Here is a 15,911-nt window from a genome sequence, read left to right on the forward strand (position 1 = left end):
TTCTGTTTCTCTGTCTGAAGTAGATAATTTCACATTCATCCTCGTACTGCATCTACCATATATTTGTTTACTCACTAAAGTGTCTAAATTACTTTGGTGCCTCTTACCATCCTCCTCACCACTCGCATTACCACCAAGTTTTGTGTTGTCAGCAAACTTGGAAATATTACTTTTAATTCCCTCATTCATTGATGTATATTGTGAATAGGTGGGGGCTAAGCACTGATCTTGTAGGACCCCACTAGTCACTGCCTACCACTTTGAAAAATACCCATTTATTACTACTTTCTGTTTCCTGTCTGTATTGGTTCATTTTCAAAAAACATTAACTTTTTCCTTTGCATTAATATCTTGCTACTTCTGTATTCTTCCAACAGCCATCTTAAAGGATCCAAATACAGCATTTAATGCAGTTGTGGATTACAGTAGATTATTGATGATGGTAATAATGATGAATTCATGAGCTGCCTAGCATCTTTGTCAGATTTCCCTGGGCCTGTATCTACCCAGATTGACTCACCTGTCCAAGGAAAGATGTATTGCAAGGACAAGCATAAGGAAATTGATACAACCTGGTGTATGTGCCTGGCTGAAGTACTTTGCCCTGATTAACTGCCCAAGGATCAACACCTATATATACACTATCCATCACAGACCTAAATTAGTTTTTCTTTGATTCACTGGTTTGGGATTTACTTCATAGCAGGTCTTCCTGTTGGGTTCCATAGAGCTGGTTGCATTGTGCTTTCAGCTGTATATTCTAGATTTAATTTCTAGGTGTACAGTTCAGGGGATCTTGATCTGCCAATTTGCTTGGTTACATTTCCTGGAGTGGTGAGTGATTGTTTCCCTTTAGTTCTGCGACAGCCCAACCTCTCAATCTGTAGAAGCTGGCAGAAATGAGAGCCATTCTGGCTGCCATAAACCTTGTGCTGAATTCCTGGTTGGTGTCTGACCTCAGTTTGCAGCTAATGAGGTTGGTCATCACTTTTATGCTGAGATGTGGGAATGCCTGTTTATTTTCTGGCTGAAATTCTGCAATAAATTCTTTGTTGGATTATTGGTTAGGGGTTGAGATAAACAGACAGTCGCTGTTGGTCAAAGAGTGACTGAATTGTAATGGGTAGGTGATAACTGAATATCTTGCTGAATATTTTAGAGGTGATTAAAGCAGTGGACCGGGAAATGTCTATAGATATTATTTATACGGACTTCCAGGAACATTTGATAAAGTCCCTCATAAAAGATTTTTAGCTCAAGCTCATGGAATTGAAAGCAAATTATTGATCAGCTTATGATAGCTGAATGTTTGAAGACGGAGTAGGAATAATAGGCAGGATAAAACTAATGGTGGCTCGCAAAGATCTTTATTTGGGCCTAAACTATTAATCACAAATTGTTTACAGTGTAGAAGGAGTCCTTTTCAGCGCATCAAATCTGCACTGGCTCTCTGAAAGACCATTCTACCTAGTCCCATTCCCCTGCCTTATCCCCATAACCTTGCTATCTTTTCAGATAGTAATCAATTCTCTTTTACATACCTTGATTGAACCTGCCCCCACAACTCTCTCAGAAAATCTGTTTTAGACACGAACCACCTTCTAGGTGAAAACAAATTTCCTTACATCACTTTTATCACTTTTGCCAACTTTTTGAATCTGTGCCCTCAAGTTCTTGATGTTGTCTTGAGAGGGAACAGTTTCTCACTATTTACCCTACCCATACTTCTCAGGATCTTGAATACCACTGTCGTATCTCCTTTCAGCCTCCTTTTCTCCAAGGAAAACAGTCCCAACATCTCCAATCTATCTTCATAGCTACAATTCTTTATCCCTGGAATCATTCTTATGAATTTCCTCTGTACTCTCCCCAATGTTGTCACACCCTACCTCACACCAAAAATTGGACACAGTAATCCAGATGAGGTCTAACTAGTGTCTTATACAAGTTCAACATGCCTTCCTTACTCTTGTCACTCAGTGTCCCTATTACTGAAGGTTAAGATATGATATGCCTTATTAACTGCTCTCTCTACATGCCCTATCATCTTCAATAACTTATGATGTACAACAAGGTCACTTTCTTCCTGCACCTCCTTCAGAGTTTCTCCCTTTATTTTATCCTGTCCCTCCATATTCTTTCTGCCAAAATGAATCACCTCACACTTCTCTACATTTAACTTCATCTGTTACTTTTCTGCCCAGTATGTCTACGTCCTTTTGAAGTTCACGATTATCCTCTTCACAGTTGACAATGTTTCCAATCTTCGTATCATCTGCAAATTTTGAAATCATGCCCTGCACACCACAGTCTAGGTAATTATATATAAGGCAGAGCAAGGGTCCCAACACTGACCCCTGAGGAATTCTGCTACAAACCTCCCCCTGAAAAACAACCATTCGCCACTACTCCGTTTCCTGCCACTTGGCCAACTTCTTACCCAAGCACTTATTTGGTCTTTTATTCCATGAGGAACATATTTATTAATGGCTTAGACGATGGAATAGAACACTATATGTATGCAAATTTTCTAATGACGCAAAGGTATCCAGCATCATAAGTAATGCAAAGAGATATTGATAAGTTAAGTGGATGAGCAAAACTGTGGCAAATAAATGTCAATGCAGGCAAATTTGAGGCCATCCTCTCTGGACTTTCTAAATGGTTGAATCTAGAAACGGCGGCGATCCACAAACTTGGGAGCCCACATGCCAATTTTCCCAAACGTTTCTAAGCATTGTCTCCAGCAGGAAACCTGGTGCGATTCCGGTTGGGTGGCCTGGCTTAATCCAGGTTGAAATCCCCCCGCATTTAGTCATTGTTTTGGAGCTTGGGAAGACTCCTGCCTGTAAAGAGATGTGCGGCACCTAAAGACACTGGCAAGACCGACTCCTAGGGTGCCCCATCTCCAAATAAAAGTTGAAGGCCCCCCCCCCCCCATGGACATGGGAGCACCCCCAACTCTTGACCCAGGAGGGGCAACTTCTCCCCTTTACTAAATGTCTGAGTCAACCCACACCACACAGGCATTGGGGTAAGCCATCATCCTCTCCCCCTTCAGGTACCCTCATCGGGGTGGGGAGGGGAGGAAGATTTCCACAATGGGTTCTCCCTGGCGAAAATTTCATTTGGCCCCATTTGCTTGATTTTTCCAACCACAACACGATTTACGCCTGGGTGCGCGGGATTGGCGAATCAACCCCCATATGTTAGAAATAGGTACAGGTAATCAAAAAGGCAAATGGAGCTTGGCCTTTATTTCTGGAGGACTAGAACACAAGGGATAGAAGTCATACTGAAGCTGTACAATGCCCCGGTTAGATCACAGCTGGATTACTGTGAGCGGTTCTGGACACCACATCTTAGGAAGGATATATTGCCCTCGGAGGGAGTGCAGCATAAATTTACCAGAATGAGATTGTGTGTAGAAGGATTGTGAATGGTTAAGGAGTGATTTGATCAATGTTTTCAAGATATGAAGGAGAATTGATAGAGAGAAATTATTTCTGCCAGTTGATAAATTTAGTCAGAGTTTAAAATTTGCAACCAAACATTTCAGGAGTGAAAGGGAGCACTTTTTTCTATGCTGAAAACGTGATAGGAGTTTGGAGCACTCTTCCAGAAATTGCAATTTTTGCTCTCTCAATTGCATATGTTATATCTGAGATAGGTAGATTTTTGTAATCCAAAGGTATTAAGGGGTATGGGGCAAAAATGGAGATTGAAAACTCCGATCACAATGTTTGACTGGTAAATATGACAAGTATCACTGGTAAATGTGGACACTTTCAAAGAACTTTCATAGGAACTTGGGAAATAGGAGCTGAAGTAGGCTAATCAACCCGTCAAGCTCTGCCATTTAAACATCATGGCTGATCATCTACTTTCACTATCCCGTAACCCTTGATGTCATTGGTATCCTTGATTTCTGTCTTGAACATGCTCAGTGACTGAGCTTCCTCATCCCTTTGGGGTAGAGAATTTCAAAGACTCACCACCCTCAAACTCCTCCTCATCTCAGTCTTAAATGGCCTGCCTCTTATTCTGAGACTGTGTCCCCTGGTTCTTGACTCACCGGACATGGGAAATATCCTAGCATCGGTAATAATATGGGGCAAATCTACTTGATGGAATAAATTTAAGTGCAGAAAATAGTTTTTTATAATTACCGTAGGATGAAAGAAAAGACTTTGATCAATATAGTGCTCAGGATATTTTGATGCATTTTATATCCAACTGTTTTATCTTTTTGGGGCATGGTTACAGTTTTGTAGGCAAATTCCAGGCCTAATTTATGCACAGCAAAATCCCAAAAGGATAACCAAATAAATGGTCATGTGATTTCATTTGGTCATGTGTTTTGGATGGAGGATGCCCAAGATACTGGTGAAACCCCCCCTGACACTTCTTCCGAGCAGGCCAGTGACGCCTTAGGGGTTTTTATTTGGGAACTTGCTCCTCTGCCAGAGTGGAACCAAAGGTCTTCTAACCAAATAGCTAGCTGAGACAAGCTAACAAATTGGAAATAAATGGAAGTGAAAAATGCACTAGAACATCTGAGGATTTGATTGTACCAGAACTGCAAATTATGCTCTTAATCACTGTTGACTGGAAAGTGGATGTTGAGTGAGGGCAGAATGAGGTACAACAACATGCTTTCGCAGTTCAATAATCTGTCTAAACTTTCACGTTAGGAATAACCAGTTTATATCTGTAAACCTCTTTCAGAAAAAGTCAAAGTGCATAAACAAAAGTGGGACAAAAATCGCCACACTTAAAGATATGATTTGCTACAAGTGAACTGTGGAGATGTGATTTGCTATTATCAAAATGCGATAATCCAATTGTTGACTAATTTATGTAATTTATTTCTCACCTGATTTTTGAGTTTTATTTTAATTTCATGTTCAAGTTCTATGCTTTTCTTGCTTTTTTGCTCTTTAGGCCTGTCGAGGAGATCAGTTTGATGGCGGTGTTGAGACAGACAGTGCTACGGAGGAAAACAGTGAAAACAGTACTCACCTGAGAAAATTACCTATTGAGGCTGACTTTCTGTATGCTTATTCTACTGCACCTGGTGAGTGAAATAGCAGAATGTTCTGGTATTGAAGCTCTTGTTCATGCTTCAGTACTGGAATCCTTATTGTTTATTATATACATAAACAATATAGATGAAAATGTGGGGGGAATGATGAGCAAGTTTTCAGATGACACAAAGATTGGTAGGGTAGATAATAGTGGTTGTCGGTTACAGGAAGGTATAGATGGGTTGGTTAAATGGGCAGTGCAGTGGCAGATGTTATTTAGCCCTGAAAAGTGCGAGGTGAGGCATTATAAAAAAAGAAAGAAGACAAGGGAGCATTTAATGAATGGCAGGACACTGGGAATCTCGGAGGAACAGAGGCATCTTGGAGTAATTATTCACAAATCCTTGAAGTCAGCAGAGCACGTTAAAAGGCTAGTTAAGAAGGCACATGGAACTTACATTCTGCACCACAACTGATGAAAGCAAGAGCAAGGAGGTAATGCTGGAGTTGTACAGAACGTTGGTTAGGCCACAGCTGGGGTACTGTGTGCAGTTCTGGTCACCTCACTATAGGAAGGATGTGATAGCACTAGAGAGGGTACAAAGGAGGTTCTCCAGGATTTTGCCTGGGATGGAGCATTTGAGCTACAAGGAGAGACTATACACTTGGATTGTTTTTAGAGTGGTGAAGGCTTAAGGAGACATGATTGAGCTGTATAAGACTGAGGGTTTTGGACAGGGTAAATAGGGAGCAGCTGTTCTCCTTGGTTGAGTGGTCAATCATGAGGGGCATAGTTTCAGGGTAAGGGGCAGGAGATTGAGAGGGGATTTGAGAGAAAAAAACATTTCACTCAGAGGGTGGCGGGAATCTGGAATGCACTGCCTGGGAAGCTAGTCGAGGCTGGAAACCTTACGACCTTTAAAAAATATTTGGATGAGCACTTGAAATATCATAATATTCAAGGATATGGGACAAGTGCAGGAAAATGGGATTAGTGATAGATATTGTTGGTGCAGACTTGATGGGCTGACGGCCCTTTTCTGCACTGTATGACTGAAAGCAATCGACTTTCATTGGAGACCATTCCTATGCAAACTTTATGCTTGTTGGAGGAAGATTTGATAGCTGAGTGTCAAAACAGAAGGTGTGAAGACTGCAGCTGTGCTCCTGTGAGAAAGCAGTCCATTACTCTGATCACTTTGTATTGAATATTTGAGGCTACAGCTCAGTACTGTTTGGATTTCATGTTGCCTCACCCAGAAGATACCATAAGGTTGCACAGTTGACTGGGCCAATTGTTACAATTTAGTAACAAAATAGGCAGTAAAGAAGCAACATTTGATATTGGTTTTGTGGCTTTCCTTACCGACAAGCATGAGACCAATGACTTATTATGACATGATGATATGCATATCAACGAGACACACGTCCTGGCTGACTGAAGAGATGTTTGTGGAAGACAGTTTGGCCTACATCTTCAGCTGCAGCTATGCAGAAAAATGTCACATTCTGTTGGTGTTGGATTTCAATTACTGTGCATTTGAATCGTCGACCAAAAGGCATCAGCAAATCATGGAAACTTATACCTATACTGGTGCTTTGAACAAGCTTAGTCCCACAGCCTTGCTTTTTTTCTGTAACCCTGTAAGTTCCTTGTCCTCAATTACTTGTCCACCTCCCTTGCAAAATAATGTATGGAATCAGCTTCAGGTAGAGATTTCCAGATCCCTACAACTGGAGTGAAATAAGTTTCTTCTCTTGTGTGATCTTTGAGGAAGAGATGTTTCGGATACAAGCTAGGTACACGCCAATTAAGGCTCACTGGAAGATGAGGGACAGAAAATATGATGAAACAAGAAAAGGGTGTTTATGATGCATGTTGGGTGAATTCTTCAAACAAAAACCAGCCAAGTACAATAAATTGAGAGAGGAAGTGGAGGAAAATTAACTGACAAAGGGAATATGAGAAAAGAATGGCAGTTAACATAAAAGGAATCCCAAAAACGTTGTACCGGCATTCAAATAAATACTATTATAAATGGTACCATTAAACCAGTGAGTGTATTTTATAAACCATTAATGGGAAAGATATAGGGGAACAAATTTACAAGGAATTCATTGCAAAGTTATATCACATAGATGAGGTCTTTAAATATTCTAATATAGACTGAGATAGTATTGTATGTAAAGGGCTGAGAGAGGCAAGAGGTTGAGGAGTGTTCTTGGGAAAATTTTCTAGATCAGTATATTTCTGGCACACCGAGGGAAGAGCCATGGCTGGATTTGGTTTAGTGCAATAACTTGAGTCAAATGTCATTGAGGCAGTGAGCATTGATAGTATCATTAACTATTGAAAAGGACAAGCAGTAATTCAGCTTAATAATAATTGGAGGAGGGCCAATTTCAGTAGGGTGATCTGATCTAGATAAATTGGAATCAAAGATTGGCAGGCACAATTGTATTGGAACAATAGAAAAATGAGATTGTTTGACTGCAGTCAGTCGAGGTACATTCCCACAAGAGAGAAAGGTAAAACAAACCAAGACACAGCTTTCTGATTGATGAAAGAGATGAGTGAGATTAAGCAGAAAAAGAGTGAAAGGGTGGTAAAGGAGAAATGTGGCTGATTAGGGTTTATGCATGGATGTAGGAGGCCTGGCTGAACTACTAAATGAGCTAAGGAAGATGATGCCATAGTCTTAGTGAAACAAAACGTAACTGAGATGCTGTGTGAACTAAATATTGATTAAAAAAAGAAGGTATTAGAACGGATGGCTGTACTTAAAAGTTGATAAGTCAGCAGGACTGGATGGTAAATTAAGGATGGAAAATACAGAGACACTGGACATAACCTTCCGGTCCTGCCTGGATGCAAGGGTGATGCCAGGTGAAATTGCAGATGTTATACCCTTTTCAAAAAAGGGAGTACAGATTAATGCAGCAACTACAGGCGAGCTAGTTGAACCTCCGTGATTGGAACAATTGTAGAAATGACGATCATGGAAAAAAATCAGTAGTCCTCTGGACAAATATTGATTAGTTAAGGAAAGCCAGCATGGATTTATTAAAGGTAAATTGTGTTTAACTGATTTGGTTGAGTTTTTTTGTTGAGATAACAGATTGACGAGGCTAATGCAATTACTGTTTACATGACCTTCCAAAAGATATTTGATTAAGTGTCACATAACAGGTTTTTCAGTTAAAAACTATACAATAAAAGGGACAGTGAGAACATGATTATGATGTTAGCTGAGTGACAGGAAACAGGGTAGTGAAGAATGGTTGTTTTGAACTGCAGGAATGTGTATAGTGGGGTTCCCCAGAGGTCGTTATTAGGGTTGCTGGTTTTCGGTACCTATATTAATGACCCAGATTTGGGTTTGCAGGGCACAATTACAAAATTTGCAGATGACGCGATACTTGAGAGTATTATGAATTTTGAGGGTGATAGAGATGAACTTCAAGAGGACATGGGCTAGTGGAATGAGTGGGACACAAAGTTGATGAAAATTAATGCAGGGAAGGTAAAATGGTGTACTTTGGTGAGAAGAATGACAATGTAAAACAAAGAAAACCATTCTAAAGATTATGCAGGAACAGAGAGACCTGGGCTGTGCATGAGACATCAAACCAAGGCCCCATTTTCTGCTTGGGTGGATGTAAAAGATCCTACAGACCCATTTCAAAGAAGAGCAGTGGTCTTATTGGTGTCCTAGCCAATATTTATCCTCAGTCAACATCACAAAAAAAGATTATTTGATCATTCAGTGTGATAATTACTGTTTGTGGGAGTTTGTTGAGTGCAAATTAGCTGCTGTATTTCCAACTAAAGTACTTGATTGGCTGTCAAGTGTTTTGCGATATCAAGCACTATAATTTAAGTCTTTCAGTTCTTTCAAGGTTGCAGGACAGGCTGAGAAAGCAGTTAATAAGGCGCACAGGATCCTTGGTTTGATAAATAGATGCATAAGAGTACAAAAGCTCAGAGACAATGGTGAACCTTTGTCGAACACTGCTTTGGCCTCAGCTGAAGTACTGTGCTAAATTCTGGGCATCACATTTTAGGAAGGGTTGGAAGTCATTTGTGTGCAGAAAAGATTTATGAGGATGGTTTTAGGGATGAGGGACTTCAGTAATGAGGATCATTTGAAGCAGCTGGAGCTGTTCTCTGTGGAGGAAAGCAGGTTGAGAAGGTTCTGCACAAGAATAGAAGGGGGGAAACTGTTCCTATTGCAAAAATCGAGAAGCAGTAACGACACAATGTACCAAAGGTGTATAGCAAATTTCAGAAAAGTTACAGTTGGTGTCACCCTCATGACTGATGGAACAAATTATTCAAAGATGATTCAAGCACTTTGAGGTACGGTTGTACAGAGGTCAAAATGTTATGCGAATGATCCTTGCAATTACTAATGTTGGAAAGCCACCGAGGCAATGAAGAGCAGTAAAGCTCCAGGTTGGATTGCATGCCTGAAGAGATTAATCAATTACAATTGTGAGGAATTTCCTGAGCAGCTCCATAAACTCTTCTAAACTATGTGGGGAGATGTAAACAATTTCATCATTATCATCATCTGCAGGCAGGAATGAAAAAACAAGTCTAGCAATTATTCAAGAATATTGTTGCTTTTGAAAGTTGGGAAAATACTTGAGGAATTAAAAATGTAATTGACTGGATTCTTATCATTACTGGTATGATTTGTGTGATTTTCATTATTATACAGATTTAGGTAAAGTAGCGATGAGAACTTTATGCAGTCTTCATTGGTTTAAGCAAGGCTTCCAATGTGATCAGTGAACTGGATTGAAATTAACTGATGCAAAGAGGACTTTGTCTGGATTCCTCATAACTTCTATGATGCAATGCTTGGTAGAATGAGACCTATTGAATGCACCCTTGGCCTTTTCCATTGCCATTGGAGTCCAGACAGAGTATCATCGCCGATAGCGTGCAGAGGGGGAGGCAGTGATAGACCCAGCAGTGGTGGCGGTATGGTGGTATACAGTCAGGAGGGAGCTGTCCTGGGAGTCCTCAACATTGACTCTGGACCCCATGAAGCCTCATGGCACCAGGTCAAACATGGGAAAGGAAATCTCCTGCTGATTACCACACATTGTTACCCCCCTCTCGGCTGATGAATCAGTACTCCTCCATATTAGCACCACTTGAAGGAAGCACTGATAAGGGCACAGAATGTACTCTGGATGGGGGACTTTCAATGTCCATCATGAAGAGTGGTTCAGCAGCACCACCACAGACTGAGCTGACTGGGTCCTGAAGGATGTAGCTTTAAGACGGGACTATAGCAGATGGTGAGGGAACCAACAAAAGGGAAAAACATACTTGACCTCATCCTCATCAATTTGTTTGCTACAGATGCATCTGTCCATGACCATATTGGTCGGAATGACCACCGTACTGTCCTTGTGGAGACATGTCCTGTCTTCACATTGAGGATACCCCATATCCTGTTGTGTGGCACTACCACCGTGCTAAATGAGATAGCCTTCGATTAGATCTAGCAACTCGAGACTGGGCATCCATGAGGCACTGTGGGCCATCAGCAGCAGAATTGTACTCAACCACAATCTTCAACCTTGTGGCCCGGCCTATCCCCCACTCTACCATTACCACCTAGACAGGGGTCCACCCTGGTTCAATGAAGAGTGCAAGAGGACATGCCAGGAGCAATACCAGGCATACCTAAAAAGGAGGTGTGAACTACAACACAGGGCTATTTGCATGCCAAACAGCATGAGCAGCAAATAACAGAGGTAAGCAATTTCACAACCAATGGATCAGATCTAAGTTCTGCATTCCTGCTACATCGAGCAGTGAATGGTGGTGAACAATTAAACAGCTCACTGGAGGGAGAGGTTCCACAAATATTTCCATCTCCAATGATGGAGGCCCAGCACATCTGTGCAAAAGATAAGGCTGAAGCATTCGCAACAATCTTCAACCAGAAGTGCCAAGTGGGTGATTCATCCCTTCCTTCTCCAGAAGGCCCCAGCATCACAGATGTCAGTCTTCAGCCAATTTGATTCGCATGATATCAAGACATGGCTGAAGGCACTGGATACTGCAAAGGCTTTAGTGCCCTAACAATATTCTGGCAATAATCCTGAAGACTTGTGCTCCAGAACTTGTCATGCCCTGGCGAAGCTGTTCCATTACAGCTACAACATTGGCATCTGCCTGGCAATGTGGAAAATTGCCCAGGCATGTCCTGCACACAAAAACCAGGACAAATCCAATTACTGCCCCACCAGACTATTCTAAGTCAGCAGCAAAGTGATGGAAGGGGTCATCAGTAGTGCTATCAAGCAATACTTACTCAGCCATAACCTGCCCACAGGCACTCAGTTTGGGTTCAGCCAGGGTCACTCAGCTCCTGACCTCATTACAGCCTTGATTCAAACATGGACAAAAGAGCTGAATGCCAGAGGTACGGTGAGAGTGACGGCCCTTGGCATCATGGCAGCATTTGACCAAGTATGGCATCAAGGAACCCCAGCAAAATGAATCGATGGGAATTGGGGGGGAAACTCTCCGCTGTTTGGAGTTACAAAGAAATATGGTTGTGATGGTTGGAGGTCAATCATCTCAGCTCCAGGACATCGCTGCAGGAGTTGCTCAGGGTAGTGTCCTAGGCCCAACCATTTTCAGTTGCTTCATCAATGAACTTACCCGACCTCCCCCAATCATGAGGTCAAAAATGGGGATGTTCGCAGATGACTGCACAATGTTCAGCACCATTTGCAACTCCTTAGATACTGAAGCAGTTAATGTCCAAATGCAACAAGACCTGGACAATATCCGGGATTGTGCTGGAAAGTAACATTCATGGCACACAAATGCCAGGCAATGACCGTTTCCAACAAGAAAGGATCCAACTATCGCCCTTTGACATTCAATGGCATGACCATCACTGAATCAGTCACTATCAATATCCTGGAGGTTACCATTGATCAGAAACTGAAGTGGACCAGCCATATAAATACTGTGGCTACAAGAGCAGGTCAAAGGCTAGAAATCCTGGGGCGAGTAACTCACCTTCTCTCCCTCAAACACTGTGCACCATTGAGAAAGCACAAGTTGGGAGTGCAATGGAATACTTTCCCCTTGCCTGGATGAGTGTACCTCCAAAAACACTCGAGGCTCGACACCATCCAGGAGAAAGCAGTCCACTTGATTGCTACCCCTTCCACAAACATTCAATTCCTCCAGCACCAATGAACGGTGCAACCATGTGCACCATTTACAGGCTGCACTGCAGAAACTCACTAAGGCTCCTTAGGCAGCATCTCCCAAACACACACCCACTACCAACTAGAAGGACAAGAGATGGGAATGCCATCAGCTGATCACCTGGAGGTTCCCTTCCAAGTCACTCACCATCCTGATTTGGAAATATATCACCAGAAAATACTGGGAATTTCCTCCCTAACAGCACTGTTGGGGTGTACCTACTCCTTGGGGATTGCAGTGGTTCAAGAAAGCAGCTTGCCACCACCACCTCAAGGGCAACTAGGGATAGGCAATAAATGCTGGCCGAGCTCGTCGTGCCCACATCCCATAAACTGAAGTTTTAAAAAAGGGGGCTGAAGTTGATGGCAGAAGCTGCCGCATGTGAAAGGTTTTTTTTATCCTGGACTGACTTGAGGGTGACAGGGTCCCACGTGGGCTAATGTATAGATTTTATTTCCACCACTTCAGGGAGTTTCATTGTTTTCTGTAGCCCACCTGATATTTTTCACATCTCAGCCTCCTCATATTATTGCACAAGTGTATTTCTGGGGAAAGATAGCTAAGGTATATTGGATACTAACCATTTTAGGTGCAAGAGTGAACACATTAAACTAATCTCCAAGTGTTTATTTTATGAATATTACATTTAAGAACAGCTTCTTCCCTGCTGCCATCAGACTTTGAATGAACCTACCTCGCATTAAGTTGATCTTTCTCTACACCCTAGCTATGACTGTAACATTACATTCTGCACTCTCTATGAATGGTATGCTTTGTCTGTATAGCACGCAAGAAACAATACTTTTCACTGTATACTAATACATGTGACAAATCAAATCAAATTTGGATATTGATTTCAAATGTTCTCCATTGAAATTCTCAAGTATTAAATTGTGTGACATTTTGTTTCATCTTTTCTAGGCTATTATTCTTGGCGAAATACAGGCAATGGTTCATGGTTCATCCAGTCATTATGCTATATACTGGATAAACATGGCAAGGAACTTGAGCTCATGCAGTTGCTTACCCGAGTCAACCACAAAGTGGCACTAGAATTTGAATCTAGCACAAGCACAGAGGCCTGCAATGAAAAGAAGCAAATCCCTTGCATTATTTCTATGCTAACAAAAGAACTATACTTTCATCGTTAAGACCCATTTGGCAATGTGTGGAATTGCATAAATTGTTTACAGATCCATTCCAAAATTAATTTCTTCCTACTGCTTACAATAATTTACTTGCCTGCAGAGAAGTGGCTGCTTTTATCAAAATAGCCAACAGCATAGTTTTTGGCTCTGGTTATTTTGATCAAATGGATACATTTTCTTAGACATGTTCAATTAAATTTTTTAAAAAGGGTCTTTCCATTAATTTTGAAAATCAACCGAGAGCAACTTGCAAACTTTCTTTGACTGTTTTACTGGAAAGAAAAGTTGCTTTAGATAAAATCATGTTTGAATAGACAATGTGCGGGATCTTACAGCCTTGCTCGTCCCGAAACTATAAAATCCCGCCCGAGGTCAATGGACCTTTCCATGGTCTGCCCCTTGGGCTGGAATTTTACCATCCCGCCCGCCAATGTGTTCAAATGCACAAACGTTTTTCACAACTGCAAGGTAACCCAGAGGGGAACAATATAATGGAGAAAAATTAGCTTTACTGACATTTAAATGTGGTAAATCTTTTCACCAACATATTAAAACAATGTCCATTGCAACCTGTTAATTCAATTTTGGCTCAGTAATAACTCTCTCGCCTCTGATACAGAAGATCAAGAGTTCAGGCTCCTCTCCAGAAATGAGTGTACAAGCCAAGATTATGTTTTGGTGCACTGCTGAAGGAATGCCAGATGCTACATTTAAGATGATACTTTAAACACAATCAACCTTCCTTCCTCCTCACTTGGGAAAGTGGCGTTGAGGTAGATATTCAGCCATGATGTAATTGAATGGCGGAGCAGGCTCGATGGGCTGAATGGCTTCTGTTCCTATTTCCCCCTCGGGTGAACACAAACGTTCTCGTACTTCTATTTGAAGAAGAGCAAAGCATTTTGTGCCTTGACCAGCATTTGTTTCTCAATCAGCAGCATTAAGTGTAGTCACATTGGACCATAACATGGTCATTTTTCTCATTGGTTTTTGTGGGTCCTTATTTTGTGTAAAACAGCTGCCATGTTTTTATCTCCATTACAACAGAGAATACATTTCATAAAAAATTTGGCTGTGAAACATTGGGGTATTCTCAGGTAATGAAAGGTATTATGTAAATTGAAGTTTGAATGCCTGAGGTGGTTTGGCTATTTCTTCAGTTGTAAATCAAAATTTTGAAAACTTTTTCTGCCAATTTCAAAGTTTGTAGGGGTTGGGCAGATAATTTCTGACCAATCTTTCTCCTTGCATTAAGTTTTATATACCAAAGTTACGGTAAAAATAAGCTCCTACAGCAAGCAAAGTTTTTAAGCCAGTGAAATATCAAGCATGACTGCATGGACTGGTAGTATTGGCATTTGAAATGTGAAGCTGGCTTTTAACAGATGAGTGTCTCTTTGCACTGTGTAATTGGGCATGCTCAGTTCATAGGACTGAACTTTTGATTAGGAAACAACGTTTTGAGGGATTATATTTCAGATGGTTTTTCTCTGTTACTCTCTCAAATTTCTCCCCATTATTTCCCACTAAAAATTGAGCAGAACTCGCTCTCTGGCCTCAATGGAGTCCAGGTAATTTAAGATGACCTGTGCCTTTTTACTCCCTTCTCTGTCTCCTGTGGTGCGAGTGAGAAACTTGACTACTGTTTCTGCTTGGTATCTTCCCCATCATGACAATTAATGTCATGAACTTGCATCTTGGGCACAAACCCTGTAGCACATCAGATCCGTACCTTAACTTTGTCAGAGCAATGTCAGAGCAAATTATTTGTTTCTGACAAAAATGAATGCTAAGATACATGGTTTGACTTTCCATAATGTTTGAAATATTTACAACTTGATTGTGTACTTTCCAGCTAACAATAAGGAAGTGTGTGTAATTTAGCACTGTGTGAATAAATCTCAAAATAATTTGAATTATCGGTATTTGATGCTTACTTTCTTAAAAAAAATATTGGATGCTGAATATTGCAAAATGTCAGTTTTATTTCTTCACAAACATTGCATAACTCAAATAAATTAGGTTACTGTTATGCACAACCTGTCCTGGTCCCCCCATGCCGACACTATAGTTAGGAAAGCCCACCAACGCCTCTACTTTTTCAGAAGACTAAGGAAATTTGGCATGTCAGCTACGGCTCTCACCGACTTTTACAGATGCACCATAGAAAGCATTCTTTCTGGTTGTATTGCAGCTTGGTATGGCTTCTGCTGTGCGCAAGACCGCAAGGAACTACAAAAGGTCGTGAATGTAGCCCAATCCATCACGCGAACCAGCCTCCCATCTATTGACTCTGCTTTGCCGAGGCAGCGGGAAGTGAAGACAGTCAGCATAATTAAAGGCCCCACTTGCCCCAGACATTCTCTGTTCCACCTTTTTCCTCCAGGTAAAAGATACAAAAGTCTGAGGTCACATACCAACCGACTCAGAAACAGCTTCTTCCCTGCTGCCATCAGACTTTTGAATGGACTTACGTTAAGTTGA

At 41.3% G+C, this 15,911-nt stretch overlaps 1 protein-coding gene across 1 annotated transcript in view; it reads left to right on the plus strand.

Moving 5' to 3' along the window:
* Positions 1-15,351, plus strand: part of casp3b (caspase 3, apoptosis-related cysteine peptidase b) — a 34,600-nt gene extending 19,249 nt beyond the window's left edge. Inside the window, exons 6-7 of the mRNA XM_078215072.1 lie at positions 4,945-5,077; positions 13,201-15,351. Of these exons, the coding sequence (XP_078071198.1) occupies positions 4,945-5,077; positions 13,201-13,430 (363 nt within the window). The 3' untranslated portion in view covers positions 13,431-15,351. The remainder of the gene's footprint in view (positions 1-4,944; positions 5,078-13,200) is intronic.
* The last annotated feature ends 560 nt before the right edge of the window (positions 15,352-15,911 follow it).

This window comes from Mustelus asterias, chromosome 6 (assembly GCF_964213995.1).
Source record: "Mustelus asterias chromosome 6, sMusAst1.hap1.1, whole genome shotgun sequence".
Lineage (NCBI taxonomy): Eukaryota > Metazoa > Chordata > Chondrichthyes > Carcharhiniformes > Triakidae > Mustelus > Mustelus asterias.